General features: G+C 35.1%; 3 protein-coding genes and 1 non-coding gene across 5 annotated transcripts; all 4 read left to right on the forward strand.

The window, feature by feature from the left end:
• The first annotated feature begins 64 nt into the window (after positions 1-64).
• On the forward strand, positions 65-8,969 carry LOC132186269 (NAD-dependent malic enzyme 59 kDa isoform, mitochondrial). Its single transcript, XM_059600157.2, has 19 exons — positions 65-385; positions 1,566-1,662; positions 1,767-1,885; positions 1,977-2,144; positions 2,931-3,059; positions 3,582-3,642; positions 3,878-3,981; positions 4,065-4,148; positions 4,279-4,385; positions 4,530-4,632; positions 4,988-5,095; positions 5,288-5,353; positions 6,190-6,262; positions 6,353-6,439; positions 6,625-6,679; positions 6,764-6,835; positions 7,755-7,817; positions 8,231-8,345; positions 8,594-8,969. Exons 1-19 carry the CDS (start codon positions 257-259, stop codon positions 8,663-8,665), a joined length of 1,812 nt encoding a protein of 603 aa, XP_059456140.1. The 5' UTR covers positions 65-256; the 3' UTR covers positions 8,666-8,969.
• Positions 2,310-2,435, forward strand: LOC148584783 (small nucleolar RNA snoR80). The gene has a single exon (XR_015912769.1). It is a non-coding gene; the product is annotated as a small nucleolar RNA snoR80 (small nucleolar RNA).
• An 800-nt stretch (positions 8,970-9,769) lies between the features above and the next one.
• Positions 9,770-14,018, forward strand: LOC148584784 ((+)-neomenthol dehydrogenase-like). 2 transcript variants are annotated; one of them, XM_088517417.1, is made up of 6 exons: positions 9,770-9,928; positions 10,069-10,315; positions 10,548-10,595; positions 12,483-12,650; positions 12,817-13,124; positions 13,865-14,018. In XM_088517417.1, the coding sequence occupies exons 1-6, from the start codon at positions 9,891-9,893 to the stop codon at positions 13,914-13,916; spliced, it is 861 nt and encodes a 286-aa protein (XP_088373543.1). In that variant the 5' UTR covers positions 9,770-9,890; the 3' UTR covers positions 13,917-14,018. The 2 variants fall into 2 exon arrangements, with proteins under 2 accessions (XP_088373543.1, XP_088373542.1); XM_088517416.1 differs by lacking the exon at positions 13,865-14,018 and having other exon boundaries at positions 9,771-9,928; positions 12,817-13,340.
• Positions 14,019-15,501: 1,483 nt separating this feature from the next.
• LOC148584785 ((+)-neomenthol dehydrogenase-like) lies at positions 15,502-17,008 on the forward strand. Its single transcript, XM_088517415.1, has 5 exons — positions 15,502-15,524; positions 15,632-15,878; positions 15,970-16,038; positions 16,133-16,315; positions 16,432-17,008. The coding sequence occupies exons 1-5, from the start codon at positions 15,505-15,507 to the stop codon at positions 16,810-16,812; spliced, it is 900 nt and encodes a 299-aa protein (XP_088373541.1). The 5' UTR covers positions 15,502-15,504; the 3' UTR covers positions 16,813-17,008.
• The last annotated feature ends 1,445 nt before the right edge of the window (positions 17,009-18,453 follow it).

Below are 18,453 nucleotides of genomic sequence, written 5' to 3' on the forward strand. Positions count from 1 at the left end.
CAAAAACTCGGTACAGAATTTTTATTTTTGTATAAAAAAAAAGGTAAGAGAAAAAGATCGTATCCTTATAAATACAGCAAGGCCTCAGTTTGTCAACACTAACATTAGTTACTTTCTTGACCTAGCGTAAATTTTCTCGGGAAAATTTGCCGAGAAAGACCGGGAAACCAGGAGCGTAGGTGGGCTAGAGCCCGTGCTCCTGAATTTCGTTGAGTTTTTAAGTTGCAGATTTTGGTTGATTTTTCAAGGGTGTAGAATGTGGAAGCTTGCGCGATTCGCCGCGGCAAATCTGAGCCGATCGAGGCGGTTCTCGACGGCGATTCCTGGCCCGTGTATTGTTCACAAGCGTGGTGCTGATATTCTCCACGATCCCTGGTTTAACAAGGTCAAAGCTTTCTGCTTTTTAAATTTATTTGTTAATCAACGTGTTTTTTTTTTTTTTTTTTTTTTTTTTTTCGCTTAGTGCGCGGTTTTTGTGATTAATTCCAGTATGATTGTGGGGAAATTTGTTTACTTGAAGTTTTGTGCTTTTATGGTGTTTTCTATTGCCTTTGAAAGTGAAAGTTATGTTTGTTTTAGCTTTTCGAAGCGAGAGAAGTACTTTCAAAGTGCTATTTAAGCCGTACTTTTGAAAAAGTTGATATACTCGGGAATTATGTGGATTTTCTTTTTGGTGTGTGTTTTTAGCAACTTGAGAAGTGGTGGTGATACTCTCGTTGAAGGATGAATCTCAATAAATTACAGATTCGGTTTATTTTGGTTGTATAGCTAAATAGTGAAGGGTCAGCAATGCCAGTGAAGATCATAGAAGATGCAGAACTTGTAGTTGATTTTTTTTTTTTTTCTTCTATTTAATGAGTTTCAGTAGATATTTTTATTTATTTATTTATTTTTGTTATAGATTTTGAGCGTAGATTCTAGAAGATGTGGAAAGTTTATTAGAATTTTCTTTATGGTATTGAAAGGATAATAGCAGTTGATGTGAAAATTTGCTGATAAATTGTGGCATTAGTTAATAAAGAGAAATAGAGACCCCAATTTTAATAATAATAATAATAAAAAAAAAAAATCCACGTCTTTAACAATCACTAGGGTTGCTCTGACTGGAGGACTAAATTAGAAGGCTTCATAAGTTTGACTCTTGGGTTTGATGATTGAGACTAGCTTATGATAAATTTAATGCTTCAAGGGTCAGCATTAGAGCTGCTTGAGTGATAATGTTTATTGAGAAGGAAAAGGTGCTATAGGAATTTACATGGTTTGTTTCCTTGGTGTCTGTACTCAGAAGTTTTTGATCATTGTTAGCATATTTTTGCTATAATTTTTTTCACTAACTTGTGCAAATGGAGTAAATTCCCGTCCCCTGCCCTTGGGGCCAGTTACTTATAAAAAAAAGAAGAGTAAACTATGCAAATATTTTAAAGTATATTGTTAGCACTGTTATTATTTCATGCATCTCGAAATTAAACAATAAAGTTCATTGTATGTTAATAAAATGTATTTGAATAATGAGGAGTGCACTTGATGGAATTATGTGAACTTACTCCATAATTTTTCAAGAGCAGGATACTGGATTCCCTTTGACTGAAAGGGATCGTCTAGGGCTTCGTGGCCTTCTCCCACCTCGCGTGATATCATTTGAGCAGCAATATGCTCGTTTCAGTAAGTTTGAGCTCTATCTGTTCACTTAACTGCAACTGTAAACAATTCTATAAGGACTTGTTTTTGTGGGCCTTTTGATAGCTTTCTGTTCTTTAACCTGTTAGTGGAGTCATATCGGTCATTAGAGAAAAACACTCGGGGCCAACCAGATAGCATTGTTTCCCTAGCAAAATGGCGGATCTTAAATAGACTGCATGACAGGAACGAGACATTATATTACCGAGTAAGTACGTTTACAGGTTTCCAGTGTCTAGAATTTATAGCATTTATTAATTCTACTACAATTTAATATGCTTTATTGCTTTTATCTTCAGGTCCTTATTGATAACATCAAAAATTTCGCTCCGATAATATACACTCCTACAGTAGGATTAGTATGTCAGAATTATTCAGGGTTATTTAGACGCCCACGTGGAATGTATTTCAGTGCTAAGGATAAAGGAGAGATGATGTCCATGATCTATAATTGGCCAGCTGAACAGGTATTATGTGAATCTTGCTAGATAACGCAACCTAGTCATTCTCTCCCTTACTGAAATTTATAATCATCTTGTTTGTACTATTATCCTAGATTGAATAATCTTCTTGATGGTTAATGGTAGACTTATAACCTAAATCTGTGCATTGATGTTTCAAGACTCAAATATTGTGTTTCTAAAAACTAGTGGTAGTTTCTCTTGGTACAATGGCTCAGGTGCTATATCTAACAGTGTGGCTATCCTGATCAATGGTTATTTGAATTCCATTTGATCCTGGAAACACCACATACATTTCTTTCAAAACACAACATTCATTTGTGCTTATCTGAAAAAAAAAAATTCATTGTTGTATCTCTTGCTAAAAATATTTGTACTAGTGTTTTCTTTTTCTGGACTAAATACTTAAATAAAAATTAAACAGTGCGGATATATATTTTTTGTTCATGACTTGGAAGCATCATTATTCTCAAAGTATTTAGAATGATTGCTTACAAAATTTTGCAGGTTATGGTTAGTGGTTTTTTTTTTTTTTTTTTTTTTTTTTTTTTTTTTTTTTGAAGTAAAAACTATATTCACAAAAGACCAGGAAAAGGAAAATGGGGTAAAAAAACCTTCAAATTCGATAATGAAATTCAGAGCATCAATAAATTCAAATAATGAACCCAAAAATCCACAAGAAGGATTAATTAAAATAATCAGTTAAGGGCTTGAGGAAAACCTTTTTGATCTCAGCTTATGGTTAGGTTTCTCATTGTGCTTGTCATATTCATATTTCCTTCTATGTTGCAGGTGGACATGATAGTCCTGACAGATGGCAGTCGAATCCTTGGCTTAGGTGACCTTGGAGTTCAGGGGATCGGAATCCCTATTGGAAAACTTGATATGTATGTTGCTGCTGCTGGTATCAACCCACAGAGAGTATGCTCTCTGTCTCTGTCTCTATCTCTCTCTATCTCTTTGTGTGTGTGGCGCTTGTGCACATATGCAAGTAGGCATGTGTCTATGCATGTTTGTGGGAATTCCCTTATATTCATGTGCACGTTTGGGTGCACACCCTTTATGCCTTTTATATTCATGCATGCACTGACATTAATCGCATGGCTGGGACAAGGAATATTATCATCCTTGATGGAATAAGCTTGCATTTTTTTACTTGATGCATGTGGATGTTTATGTATGCTTGCTTGTTAGTTATCTTCGAGGACATTTTTTTTTGGAGCTATCTCTAAGGATATTCATGTTTAGTTTATCCATCATACTTATTATGAATGAGCTGACAGTCTATTCGCAATAGTCTAATGATCTGAAGTATAATCAGTTTGGGAGATCGCCTTTTATTTCTCTTCGATCTTTTTTTTTTTTTTTGTACATGTTTACTAGATGTAAGGTTGGTAATTCTTCTATCACTTATATCATTCAACCTATGTTCATCTCTGACAGATACTCCCGGTTATGCTTGACGTCGGTACTAATAACCAAAAGTTACTTGAAGATCCTCTTTGTGAGTAACAAATATATAGATGAGCTTTTTTTTTTCTCCTTGCCTTATTAACTTTTATGACTTGACTACTGAGAGCAGTTGAATATGATTAGTTATTCTTAGATCATTTCTTGCTATGCTATCAATCGATTTATTCTCGACATCTTTTCATCTTCGCACTATGTAAATGCTTGTGAACCAATTCATTCTAGTAAATATCATGTGGACATCATTTCACATGATCTTAGTTTGACAGATTTAGGACTTAGACAACCTAGGTTGGAAGAAGAAGAGTATCTTTCAATTGTTGATGAATTCATGGAAGCTGTTTTCACACGTTGGCCCAAGGCTATTGTACAGGTTTTATTTCTTTTAGAAATAACTTTTAATAAATGTATACTTTCTACCAGTTTTTGACTTGATGGTTGGCCCAATTTGAACAGTTTGAAGATTTTCAAATGAAGTGGGCTTTTGAAACACTGCAACGATATCGTAAAAGGTTTTGCATGTTCAATGATGACATACAGGTGAGTACTTGTTGTGGTGTCCTGTTATTTAAATGGGCTTAAAGGAGTATGTAATGTAATGCAGAGTGCCATGGTAATATTATGGGTGCCTCTTCTGTTAAAACATTAGTGCTGACTTCATGTCCTATAGGGAACTGCTGGTGTTGCACTTGCAGGACTGTTGGGAGCCGTGAGAGCCCAAGGTCGACCATTGGCTGACTTTGTGAACCAAAAGATAGTTATGGTGGGAGCTGGGAGGTACTTGCAAAACTAACTTTAATGAGCTTTATGTTTGGCTTACAATTAATTTTGTGCTATTGGCATGTGCTTGTTCTTACAGCCTCATAATTCTTTTTTTTTTTGACAAATAGCCTCTCTTTTTTCCCCTCTCCTGGCTTTCAGTGCAGGGCTTGGTGTTATTAATATGGCTATACAAGCTGTTTCAAGAATGTCAGGAAACAGTGAAACAAGGACAAAAAATCAGTTTTTCCTACTAGATAAGGATGTATAGTTCTACACTTTTCACTATGATCCAGGCATCTTGCTTCTAACATTACATAGCCATAACTATGTTGTTTAAAATATGCTAGGTGGTGCATGTTCTAAATTATTTGAAATACATATTTGTGTAAAACTAACAGTAACCTTATAGTCTTATTGATTATCAATTTTATTTATGGATTTTCTTTCTTCTTGAAATAATCATAAATCAATATGCGCGCCCACCCCCCCCCCCCCCAAAAAAAAAAAAGGGAAATAAAACCAAAGTCATGGCTATGAATGATGGTCACCTAGATATGTCATGAGATCATCTATTGGAGATTTCTTGTGTGTTTGAAAAAGAAAATGTCTGAATGCAGGGCCTCATCACAAAAGAGAGGAAGGGACTTGATCCGTCGGCATCACCATTTGCTAAAGACCCAAGAGATATTGAGGGACTCAGGGAGGGAGCTAGTCTAGTTGAAGTGGTATATCTTACATACTAGGCCTATATATGTAATAGTACTGATTATGTATGAGATTATGTTGAAAGATATTGATAGAAGAGAGTTGAACCCCACTTTGCTTAGTATATGCATGTTTTCTTCAAAAGTCACACATTCTCTTTCAAAACTATAACAACTGTAATTTCTAAGAGCTTTATATTTTTATTTTTGAAGATTAAAAAGGTCAGGCCCCATGTGCTTCTTGGTTTGTCTGGAGTTGGTGGTATCTTCAACGAGGAGGTATAAACCTTTTTTTTTTTTTATTTCATTTCACCATTTCCTTTCATATCTGACAACTTAACGACTAAATTGAAATAATGAAGGTGTTCAGTTAGAAATGCGTGTTGTCTTATGACTTGCGTTTTGTACCATTCAACATATTCTTAGTAAAACAATACAAGATGGTGTGTGGAGTGCTTGTATCCAACATTTATTCTTGGTCGTTTAACTATGTATTATGAGGATATGAGTACCAGGTGGTTCATTTCTCAATTACAGGAATGATTTATGTTTCTATTAATTTTTCTTCACTAGTAGTCTCTTTTAAATTACCAGTAATCCGAAAAGTTTAAATTTATACGAAAGAATGAATTTATTATTTAATTAATCTTATAATACTTTCCCTAACGTGTGAACTCAAATTCTCCCTGAATAAGTTGATTTAATGCATAAAATATTTAATTTAAATGTGAAGTATAATATCGAGTTAAGGTTTGAATTTAAGACCTCCGTTTTGATACCTTATTTAATATCCAGTTATCTCAAAAACCAAAGCTGATAGGAAATAATTAATTAAAAAATGGAAAGAAAAAAAAAAGGAAAAAGAAAAGAAGAAGGGGAAAAGATTCTGTTAATCCCAGAATATTGTACTTATGCATTGTGCTTTGGTAATTCAATCTTTTTGTTATTACTCCAACAATTTGGTTCATTTGATTCCGTGAAATTGACATTTGTAACATTCACGGCTTTCATTTGTGTGTTCTCCGGAAAATGTTGTGTTCATTTTTGATTTAGGTGATTGCTTTGGTGTTACTGTGATTGGGTTTCTTATTGGTACTGGTTGAAATTTAAATTAGGTGCTTAAGGCAATGCGAGAATCCGATTCAAGTAAACCCGCCATATTTGCTATGTCAAATCCCACCATGAATGGTTTGTTTTTACAACTTTCATCAGGCTTTCACATTTTCTTTATGGCAACTGAGTTTCACTTATATGTTCTCTTTGCCTATTCCATGACAGCTGAATGCACTGCTGCTGATGCTTTTAAGCATGCTGGAGAAAATATAGTCTTTGCAAGTGGAAGCCCTTTTGAAAATGTTGATCTTGGTATCTCCCATTCTTATTGCTCTTTATCTTGTTTTGAGGTGTTTTGGCACCATATAGGTGAAGCATTGGCTTCCAGCTATTAAATATTGGAGCCATTGCAACTAAACTATGGCGTATAATTCTGGTCTTTTTGTTGATTTGTGTGATTGTTATGACCTTCCAAAATTTCACAAACTTGTCCACAGGGAATGGAAAAGTTGGCCATGTAAATCAAGCGAATAACATGTACCTGTTTCCCGGGTTAGGGTTCTTTCCTTGGTCATTTTTTTCTTACTAACTATGCTTATATCTTCACTTGATATAAAACAGTTGGCTGTAATTCAGGATTGGTTTGGGTACACTTCTCTCAGGTGCTCACTTTATAACAGACGGAATGTTGCAAGCAGCTGCTGAGTGGTATGAACTTTGAGTAGAGTTCTTGGTATTTTAATATTTGTTTGTGTCTGTGTTCTTCAGTCTTCACCACGGTGATCTATGCATTTGTTGGTACTTCCATAGAAAGTCTTTTAGGTGTTAGTTAGGCAATCCTTACAAGTTGTGTGTATTATTATCTTCTAAGAGCATAATTGGAATTGCGTTGAGAAATAGAGTTTTTAAAGTCAAAAAAAGATTTTTAGAAAAAAACTTCATTTTTAAGCTTTTTTCCAAAAGTGCGTTTATGCCATTTTTAGATTGAAAAAGTCAAAGAAGTACCGTTGAAATTCTTTACCAAACAGGTAAGTTATTTTTAGCACAACTTTTTAGTTGATAAAAATACTTTTTAAGCTTTCTAACTCAATTCCAAATAGGCTCTAATTGTATTATATTTTGCGGCGTTGTTCACAATGAGGTTGCATGTACCCAAAATGGTCAAAGAGATTGTAGAATGAATAAATGAATAAATTAACAAATTGTATTTATCTATTTTTGTAGTTTTTTGTTGGTCCCAAAGAAAATATTTTCAGAGCTTTAAGAAGGCCTCTTGTAGTAAATGCCAATATTATGAGTTTTGTTAGCTATATGAAATTAGTGTAGTAAACTATATGGATATATCTCTTATCAATCATGGAGTTCGATGTATGAGATATATATTTTTCGTACTTGCAGTGTTTGGCTTTATGTCTGTTCTATCCTTGTTATACTTTCCACCTTCTTAGTTTTGGAATGGCATGTGGTAACAATTTTGTGCGTGTCTAGGGTAGTTTGTAATGGTTTTGCATTCCTACGGAAAGAAAAACAAAACAAAAAAAAAACAAAAAAGGTTCTTGTGTTTCCTACTCTGGTATGAAGCTTTGTTAGGTTGCCATAAATTGCTAACATGGTGGTATATGTACAGCCTCGCTTCTTACATGACTGATGAAGATACTCAGAATGGCATCTTGTATCCATCTATCAATAGGTATTATCCTCGGCTCTTTCTGATGTCAAATGTGTGTTTCATTTGCCCTCTCTTCTGTATTTTCTCCTGATATGCTTCTAACAACTGAAAGGAGAGTCAATGCTCGTGTTTTTATATGGATTTATTGAGTTAGTATGTTAGGATTATTTTTAACCGCATTTATCTAGTTTTTTGGTGTATGCACATCCATAACAGCCAGAGTCTGAGCACCAATATCATTATCAAGATTAGTTATAGAAAAACTCAACCCCCACCTTAATGGAGACAATGGGATACAGTTCTTTTAGTGATTTGATATTATCTAATAACATTTAGTTATAAATATGTTTTCTGATGTTTTGCCATTGATGGCAAACATATGTAAGTCATGAATTGATGGTATGGTCTTGTCTATTGCTTTTTGCATCATGCAGCATTCGAGATATTACGGCAGAGGTTGGAGCCGCTGTTCTACGAGCAGCAGTCGCAGAAGAGCTGGCGGAAGGTCACGGTGACATGGGGCCTAGAGAGCTCAAAAATATGTCCAAAGTATGAGTGTTTTCAACTTACCATTTTACTGGAAACTACACTATTTTTTATAATGAATGATAAGCACGTTCAACTTTAAAAAGGAACTTCAGTATAAAATTACCTTAATAATCTTCAAATCTAACCTGACCACTGCATATAGAATTAATTCAACAGTAAAATATAAATATAAGGCAAATGCCCTATATGTGAATAGCTTTTTTGCAAATTCTGATATTCTTAAAATATATTTATTTGTTTTGGTACAGGAGGAGACGGTGGAATATATCACGCGCAATATGTGGTATCCTATTTACAGTCCTCTTGTTCATGAGAAATAAGGCTCCCGTCTTTATGTGATTCTTAGAGGCTGTTTCATGTGGCTTACATCTCAAAGATCTGCAGTTAAACATCATATTTTTGGGGTTTTTCCTGAATTCATAATTTAGAAGCTTAGAGACGAAGGGCGAAGGATGTAGACTGGAATGAAGCCCGCCTATAATCAATTCTGATAAAACCCCATTATCTTGATTTGTGCATTGTTGAAGTGACAAACTTAAATGTGCATAATTTTTTTGTTCTGTTATTACAAAATACTACTATTTCTGCCTTGTCAAGTTCATGGGTGAAATTTTCTTGGGTTTTTATTTATTTATTTTTTATTATTATTATTATTATTATTTTTTTTTTTTTGGGGGGTGGGTGGGGTTGACATGTAGCATGGTCAAGTAGGTTTGAGTTGGTCCAAGGATTTTAAATCCTTTTTGGCCAATCAAGCTAACCGTGTTTGGCAACTCATTTAAGCGGCTTGATATAATAATTAGTGTTGACAACTTTTGATATGATTTGCGAATTCGACATAAATTCAATATGAAATTAGTTAGTTAAGGTTGAAGAATTTTATCCGTTTAATTAAATTGATTGATTTATGGTCAACTTATATAGTCTTGTATTTAACTTTAATATGATTTGAACTTGACGATATTTAAGGCGTATAATTTTTGATGACTTGCAAACTCAATATAAAATTAAACAGATTATGATTAATTTATATAGTTTTTACATGTATTGTCACCTCAAAAGAAAAAAGAGTTTTGAGGTCTTCCGGAGTGGTTGAGTGCTTGCATGTGTTTACTCACCAACCGAGCCTTATAAGACAGTTAACCTGCAAAAAGAATAGGAAAAGTAAAGGCAATGGCCAATTCACCTGAAAAAAACACATAAAAATGCTGAGTTAGGTAGACACATAGTATTGGGTTGGCTTACTTGGGTAGCTTTTAACGTATTTGTATTTGGCGTCTATATGTTTTCGCACGTGGATCATGTGATGTGATGTGATGTGATTTAACTAAAGCGAATTTTTAACGCATTAAACTTATAAAATTCTATATCTACAGACTACATTGAGTTGAATGAATAAAAAAAGAAGAAAGTAACTAAACGACAAGGACGTTACAAAAATCTGTTCTGGTCCAACTCCAACTCAATTGGTAGGTATAGTAATCCTATGACACAACTAAAAGCCCAACCTCATACTGATGTACATCACACATTTTCTCGGATCAAATGCCAAGTCTCATAACCATGGCCGAAGCAACAAAGAGGTATTTCTTCAGTCCGTCCATGGTGTCTTATCTTTTACATTTTCCATCAAATCTCGGGCCACAAATCTAACTATCATCTTTCTCTTTCTCTCTTCTTTTATGGGATTTTTTTTTTTTTTTTTTTTGTTAAAAAAAAAAAGGTTTGCAGTTGTTACAGGGGCAAATAAGGGGATTGGATTTGAAGTAGTGAGACAGTTGGCTTCTAACAGGTTCATAGTGGTCCTGACAGCAAGAGATGAGAAGAGGGGTCTTGAAGCTCTTGAGAAACTGAAAGACGCTGGTCTTTCTGATCATGTGGTTTTTCATCAGCTTGACGTGTCTAACCCTGCTAGCATTGCTTCTCTCGCAGATTTCATCAAAGCCCAGTTTGGAAAACTCGATGTCTTGGTATGATTCCAAGCTGATTTTCTTTTAAAAGTTTTGTCCCTTTTGGATCTTATTCTTCTTGAAATTCTCTCTGAAATCTCGATAAAATTGTGGTATGTCATCATCAAGGGGTAGAATCATCCATATAACGGGAAGGATTTATTAATTAACTTTTCCCTTTTTTTAAAAAAAAAAAAATCTAATTCTTGTTGATGTAAACAAAATGAATGATGAAAGCTGAAACTGTGTGCAGGTGAACAACGCTGGGATTAGTGGAGTCATACTAAATGCTGATGTTGAGGTAACTACTTTCCAGATGTGTTTTCTGTGTTTGCAGCAGAGTAAATCTGAGTTTGAAATGGGATGCGCCTTCGGCGTTAACTTATAACAGCCACAAGTGTCTTGTGCAGTTGGTTGCAGTCCTTCATGTATTTTACTTGGGAGATCATTACTATATAATATTTTGTTTTGACAAATTGAAATTTTGGATAGTAAAGATGTAACACCCCACTTTCACATTGAGGAGAGATGAACTTAGTAACGGTAGCAACCTAGTAAAGCCATGTGATGCTAGAGCACTTCTTGACATAGCCCTAACAAAGATATCAGGAATTTAAGGGGAGAGATTATAACACCATATTCCCACATTAGAAAGATGAAATTCACATAGAGTGGTAGATTATAAAGGCACTCGTAGGTGTTTAAAGCTCACATGAGTTCCTAATTCGGTGAGATTTGTTGGGTGGTCTTGGGCCTCTCTTGACCTCAAAAACTAGCTTAAGAGTTGAGGTTTTTCATTACACTTGCAAACTGATCACTAGCACCTTCCATAACCGATGTGGGATCACCCCAACAATCTCCCCTTTACACATCGGGCCCTGGGTCAGAGCAGAGACAACCCATTTATTCCATGGATTGTTGGGCTGAGACTTTTTGGTTGAACCTGGGCTCTGATACCAGTATTGGGTGGTTTTTGGCCTCTTTCAACCTTAAAAGTTAGTTCAAAATGTGAGGTTTTTCCTCACATTTATAAACAAACTACAAGCCCCTTCCACAACTGATGTGGGATAACCCCAACAAGATTAAGTTTTATAAGTGATTTTAGAGACCTCAAAATTAACTGAACTTTTTAAAATGATATTGCAGATGTGGTTAGTAGTTTTCTTAAGTCGTTCAATCATACAAACAAGTCTATCTTCATAGGCGGACACAACTAGGAAGGAATTTTCACTAAGGAAAAATATCATTCAAAATAGTGGTAATGAAAAAGCCATTCAAAATCTGAAGCTTCAATACACTCCAAATGTCAAAAAAATGGAGTATAAATAGTGATGAAGATTCTTCTGTTACCAAGTCTGCTCGGGGGTATTTGCGGAGAGCGAAGGATAAGGAAGCTAATCAGTTGCATACGAAAAAGGTGAGGCTGAGGGTGAAGGGCGATGCGACAAAGTTCGCGATGAAATCTGTTGAAGAGAATGAGGAAAGTCTTTTGATGGCCATTGATGAGGAGTTCGATATTGAATTTTATGTTCTTAAGGTCAAAGGAATGAGGGAGCTCAAGAATTTGGAATGCTCCGTTAATTTTGAGGCTAGGGGCGGTAGCTCGAGGAGGGTTAGGGGTGTAGGGTGATTCTGTGGGGTTTGTTGGGTTTGTGGGTTTGCCTTGGGTGTTTGTTTTCGAAGGTTGGGTCTCTTTGTGGATGCTCCTTGGGAGCTTAGGGCCTTATAGGGTTTGCTTGGGAGCTTAGGGCTTTATAGGGTTTGTTTGGGTGTTTCTTGGTGCTCTCTTTATATGCTTCTTGTGTACTTGGGTTGCGCTCCCTTGGCGTTTTGATATATACATTTTTACTTATAAAAAAAAAAAAAAAATAGTGGTGAAGAAAAAACTACTCAAAATCTGCTTCAATTCACTCAGATCTTACTCTAGAGAATTTGCAAAGCACTGAAATGGGGAATGCTTCCTTATCTTTAACACTTAGCAAAAGGCCTTTGTGGAGCTTGAAAAAGAATAATCTTATCTCAAACCCATTCTTTTTCCTTGGAAAAAATTAGCATCTCCTAAGTGCTCGATTAGGGCCAATAATCAGGTACTATTTGCCTAGCTGCTTAGCCTTTTGGAATTCTTCTACCATGTACTGCGAGGTATTTGGCGATATTTACCAAGGGGTTGAATTCTTACTGCATGCAGGCAGGAGCTAATCCGCGTAAACTGACGCAAAATGCTGAGTTAGCAGAGGAATGCCTGTTAACAAACTACTATGGTGCTAAAAGAATGGCCGAAGCACTCATTCCTCTCCTCCAATTGTCCAGTTCACCAAGGATTGTTAATGTCTCATCCTCCATGGGGAAGTTGGAGGTATATAGAAATTAATTGTTGGCAAATTGGATAGAAATTTGCTTGAATTTGAAACCAGAGGATCTGCTTATTTTGGTTAATTTATGTTAGTTTTTCTTGTCAACACTTTCTGGCCCCAAAAGCTAAAAGCTAGAGGATCCTGCTTGTTTTGTTGATGTTGTTTCAGAACATACCAAACGAATGGGCTAAAAGAGTGCTGGGTGATGCTGAAAACCTGACAGAAGAGAAAGTGGATGAGGTATTGAAGGAGTTTATAAAAGATTTCAAAGAAGGGTCGGTGGAAGCCAAAAAGTGGCCTACTTTTCTTTCTGCCTATACGCTCTCGAAAGCAGCCATGAATGCCAACACAAGAATTCTAGCCAAAAAGTACCCAAATTTCTGCATCAACTGTGTCTGCCCTGGCTTTGTCAAAACAGATATAAATGGCAACGCTGGTGTCTTGCCTGTCGAAGAAGGTGGTGCGAGTCCTGTCAGGTTAGCCCTCTTGCCCGATGGCAGTCCTTCTGGCCTCTTCTATGTTCGCCAAGAGGTGTCTTCTTTCTAATTGAAGACAAAACCACTATACAGTTTGCTGATAAAACTTATAGCTTGTAACTTTTCTACGCACTTTTATGTAAAAGACCTCAAATTTATAATTGGTGTGATCTGTGTTTCGTTGGATGGCATTGAACACATTGAATTTTTTTGGTTTTTTTTTTATGGGAATGAACTCTTTGATAAAGGGTTGATCGATCTCCATTTAATACAGAAAAAAAAAAAAAAAAAAAAAAAAGGTTCCCCCAAGACTCTACTCTGGTCTTCTCTGAGATCTTCACGTCACACCTTGTTGCTCACTTGCATGGTTCCGCCACGTATAGCCTTAATGCCCTTTTCTCTCCTCCATCTCTCATAGATCCGATTTCCTTTGCATGTGTCAACCTCTAGACTTCCACCATATTCTACCTCTCCTCGTAGACTTACATCGCTTTCTCTCCTCTTAAATCCCAATTCTACCACCCTTTCTGCTCTTGGCACCGGACAAAAAAACGTAACACACTCCTCCTCCTCCTATATAGAAATAAATTGTTGGCAAATTGGATAGAAATTTGCTTGAATTTGAAACCAGAGGATCCTGCTTGTTTTGGTTAATTTATGTTAGTTTTTCTTGTCAACACTTTCTGGCCCCAAAAGCTAAAAACTAGAGGATCCTGCTTGTTTTGTTGATGTTGTTTCAGAACATACCAAACGAATGGGCTAAAAGAGTGCTGGGTGATGCTGAAAACCTGACAGAAGAGAAAGTGGATGAGGTATTGAAGGAGTTTATAAAAGATTTCAAAGAAGGGTCGGTGGAAGCCAAAAAGTGGCCTACTTTTCTTTCTGCCTATATGCTCTCGAAAGCAGCCATGAATGCCCACACAAGAATTCTAGCCAAAAAATACCCAAATTTCTGCATCAACTGTGTCTGCCCTGGCTTTGTCAAAACATATATGAATGGCAACGCTGGTGTCTTGACTCTTGCCTGTCGAAGAGGGTAGTGCGAGTCCTGTCAGGTTAGCCCTCCTGCCCGATGGCAGTCCTTCTGGCCTCTTTTATGTTCGCCAAAAGGTGTCTTCTTTCTGATTGAAGAATGAAGACAAAACCACTATACAGATTGATGATAAAACTTATAGCTTAGAACTTTTCTACTTCTTTATGTAAAAGATCTCGAATTATAATTGGAGTGATCCATGTTCCATTTGCTATTACTGTACTACTTCTTTGTATGGCATTGAACACTTTGAAGTAGAAAAGTCAGCTTAAAATCAAAATTTAATGACTCGGTTATGCAAAAGTAAGCATTTTATAGACCATTAAATTTAAAATAAAGGGTCATGATTTCGTAACATGAGATTCTTCAATTTTAAGTAATTGGAGAAAATCTCAATCCAATTATACACCACTTGGCACTGTACAGAAAAACATGTTTTGTCACTAATCATATTAAAAAATGATATAAAAAACACATGATATTAAAAATTAATAATAATAATAATAATAATTTTTAAATGTTAAGGAATATGTATCATTTTTAAAAATTGTGTTGGAGAAAAAAAAATTTGGACATAAATTGCTCGCAAATCTTACAGCCTAACCTTTAAAAAGCAACATGTCTTCTTAGAAGCAAATGTTTTTTTTTTTTTTAGTACTACAAAAAAGGCACATATCATTAAAAATACATGTGCTTGCTGAGTTCTAAAAGTTCATCCTTCTCAATTAGGAAAATTCTGTCAAATAAATAAATAAATAAAACTTTTCCATTTTCCATAGTTTCATTCATTCTTATCCGGTTATCTTTAATCTTGTCCACAATCATTAACCAATGGTCTCAATTTGAAGTTTCAAAGCAAAAACCATTCAATCTTCAATTTTGTCCATGCGTTGTGTTGAACAATAAGGGGAGACACCATTGTTTAACCCAACAAATCATGGGCCCCTTTACAATACTTTTGTAGTTCTTTTTTTATCGGTTAGAAAAATTTTGAACGGGACACGAGCACGACGACAAAAGCTAGTGGGAGTTGTTCATAATCATGTCCATAAAGTCAAGGGCATGTTCAGTTTTCGTGCATTAAAATATTAAAAAAAAAATTTCCTGCACCGCGTGCTAAGCATGTCATGTGCTCTGAATCACGACTCCCGCACATAAAGTAAAAAGACTCTACATGCGTCATCATACACGTCTCTAATTTCTTGAAACGAACAGCAACATTTCCTCTGCTTCTCAAGGATAATGTTAGAAGATCAGCTAAAAGACTAAGAGCTCTCTAACAGAAACCAACTGATAATATTCCTTGTTTCACTTATCATAAAAGAATCCTCAGATTCATCATCATCAATGGCAGGAGCCACAAACAGGTACTTTGCTTCTTCCTATTTAAGCATAACACCCTTTTTTTTCTTTTTTTCTTTTTTTCTCTCTCTTTTCATTCGTTTTAATCTTTTTTTTTTTTTTTTTTTCCCAGGTGTGCAGTTGTGACAGGATCAAATAAGGGGATTGGGTTTGGAATATGCAGGCAGCTGGCCTCAATTGGGGTCGTGACGGTGTTAACTGCTAGAGATGAGAAAAGGGGCCTTGAAGCTTTTGAAAAGCTCAAAGAATCTGGACTATCTGAGTATGTTGTATTTCATCAGCTTGATTTGGCTGACCCTGTTAGCATAGCTTCTCTCGCAGATTTCATCAAAACCAAATATGGGAAGCTTGATATATTGGTACGATTCAAAATCTTAATATCCATGATTTTGTTTTTTGGTGAATTTTCAAGACACAATAAATGATGACAAATGTTAAAATTCTATGCAGATTAACAATGCCGGGATTATTGGAGCTATAACAGATGGTGATGCTTTGGCAGCTTCTGGTGCTGGTAAGGTAAGTTTTGTCCATATTATATCTTTTTTCTTGGGTAATTACATTTCAGTGGTAAGATTCCTTTTACGTAAATTACATTGTCTGATTGATACAGGGAGGTGATGAATCCAAAATCGATTGGAGTAAAATAATGACTCAAACTTATGAGTTAGCTGACGAGTGCCTAAAAACGAACTACTATGGCACCAAAAGAGTGACTGAGGCACTACTTCCTCTCCTTCAACTATCCGTTTCACCAAGGATTGTCAATGTTACCTCTTACTTTGGACAGTTAAAGGTATACGAAACTGCTACAAATATATTTCTAAACAAACTGGAGGGGTTTAAATTACTTTTTAGTAGATGTCGAGTTTTGTTGTTTTCAAATTAAATTGTCTTGTTGTGCTGTTTTAGAAAATACCAAATGAATGGGCTAAAGGAGTGCTAGGTGATGCTGAAAGCCTTACGGAAGAAAGAGTAGATGAGGTATTGAGTGAATTTTTGAAAGATTTTAAAGAGGATTCCTTGGAAACCAAAGGCTGGCCTGGTTATTTCTCTGCCTATATAGTTTCAAAAGCAGCTCTAAATGCCTACACAAGAATTGTGGCAAAAAAGTACCCATCTTTTCGCATCAACTGCCTTTGTCCTGGCTATGTCAAAACAGATATAAATCACAACCAAGGCTTGTTCACGATTGAGGAAGGTGCTGAAAATGTTGTAAGATTAGCGATACTGCCTGACGATGGTCCTTCTGGCCTCTTCTTTCATCGGAATGAAGTTTCAACTTTTGATTAAATATCATTCAATTCTATAGCCTCTTATCAAAATAAATAAAGAAGCGAGTCATCTTGATTGAGAGAAATGTATTGCATCAATATCAAATGAGTGTGCACTTTTCCTTGCATCTGATTCTCAATGTGTAATAGGTTACTTGAAGACCAATGTGTATCTTTAATGTCATATAGTGTCTATGCTTTAAGCATGTTTTTCACTTCATGTGTGTCATGTCAAATATATGCTTCTTCTTAATGCTACTTTTAAGAATGTTTCAGTTTGTGCTAAGTCTCTTGGGCAAGGCAATTAGAATATTAATTAAATAATTATTTTTTATTAGGACAATCAGTGATTTGACATGATATAAGAGCAATGGTCTTAGCTCAAACATTATTTCTATTAATTTACTTCTCATTTCAATTAAGTATTTCACATATTGAGTCGTTTTATGTGTTTGGTTGCCCTCTACATTGTCATCGCTCTTTATGCAACGTCATTTTTTCGCCCCACTAAAGAATGTTATGGGCCTAAATAATAAAAAAATAAAAAATAAAAAATAAAGATAAACAAGCCTTTTCTAGGAGTAACCCTCCAAAATTTCTCACGAAATTGACAGGAATCAAAGTCTGTAGTTTTTCATTAGCTAGGCAATACTTATATATATTCTAAAAATAAATAACTCCATATTAGCTCCACAGCACCTAGTTGCACACATTAACTCCATTAATTGAACATAAACAACCCTTAGACAAAGACAAATGGAGGATTCTAAATAAAACACTTATTATCAAACCTATTGCGCCAATTTCTTTGTTGATAGAAATTTCCTACAAACTGGCCGTAAGAGCACAGTCTTTAAAAATGACACGTGCTTTAAGCATGTGAAAAGCTTTCTTATTAATGATATTAAAAATAGCATGTAAAAAGTACTTGCTATTAAAAAAAAATTATGTGATTCAAAAATCACTTTTTTAGAGGCCTAGTCCCAAAAAATATATATATTTGTCCATATTTTCATTAATTGCTTATCTGGTTATCTATAATCTTGTCCATATTTTAGTTTGAGTGGTTCCTCAATAGACCAACGGTCTCAATTTGACGTTGCAAAGCAAAATTCAATTAATTTTTTAAAAACGTTATATTTTTAAAAAAAATTTCTCTGAAAGTCTGCTCCCAAATAATGTGTTACTATTCTATAAATTGGTGACACATTTTCTTTCAAAATAATAATCTTATATAATGATGACATCATTTGAAAACTAAATTTTATAAAAACAATTTGAAAAGTGTGGCTCTTCTTATCATTTTTTAATCTTGTCCATACTTTGAGTTGAACAGAAGGGAGGAGCCAATGGTTCATCCATCAAATCATGGGCCCCTTTAGTTTGACTTTTCAAATTGTCTTTAATTTTTTACTTTTATGTAATAGCATTCTCAGCAGCTACCCAACCATTTTCCCTATATTTAAGGATCCAAACTACTTTTTGCTTCCTTATCTACAAAAACTCCACAATAGCTTCCCTTTACCATTCCCTATATTATTAAAATATTATTTTTATTTTTAATAAAATAATATTTTCTTTTATTGTAAAATTTTTTTTCTTTTTCTTTTCATTTCTCTCTCATCTCCGTCTTCTGTCTCTCCGTCTTCTTCACTCTGTT

The sequence above is a fragment of the Corylus avellana genome, chromosome 6 (genome assembly GCF_965113065.1).
Source record: "Corylus avellana chromosome 6, dhCorAvel1.hap1.2, whole genome shotgun sequence".
NCBI lineage: Eukaryota > Viridiplantae > Streptophyta > Magnoliopsida > Fagales > Betulaceae > Corylus > Corylus avellana.

Coding starts and splice junctions, on each gene's coding strand:
- LOC132186269 (XM_059600157.2), top strand. CDS start 257: ATGTGGAAGCTTGCGCGATTCGCCGCGGCAAATCTGAGCCGATCGAGG. Junction 1,663..1,766: donor GCAGCAATATGCTCGTTTCA/GTAAGTTTGAGC, acceptor TTAACCTGTTAG/TGGAGTCATATCGGTCATTA. Junction 6,836..7,754: donor TTGCAAGCAGCTGCTGAGTG/GTATGAACTTTG, acceptor GTATATGTACAG/CCTCGCTTCTTACATGACTG.
- LOC148584784 (XM_088517416.1), top strand. CDS start 9,891: ATGCCAAGTCTCATAACCATGGCCGAAGCAACAAAGAG. Junction 10,316..10,547: donor TTGGAAAACTCGATGTCTTG/GTATGATTCCAA, acceptor AACTGTGTGCAG/GTGAACAACGCTGGGATTAG. Junction 10,596..12,482: donor TACTAAATGCTGATGTTGAG/GTAACTACTTTC, acceptor TACTGCATGCAG/GCAGGAGCTAATCCGCGTAA.
- LOC148584785 (XM_088517415.1), top strand. CDS start 15,505: ATGGCAGGAGCCACAAACAG. Junction 15,879..15,969: donor ATGGGAAGCTTGATATATTG/GTACGATTCAAA, acceptor AATTCTATGCAG/ATTAACAATGCCGGGATTAT. Junction 16,039..16,132: donor CAGCTTCTGGTGCTGGTAAG/GTAAGTTTTGTC, acceptor TGATTGATACAG/GGAGGTGATGAATCCAAAAT.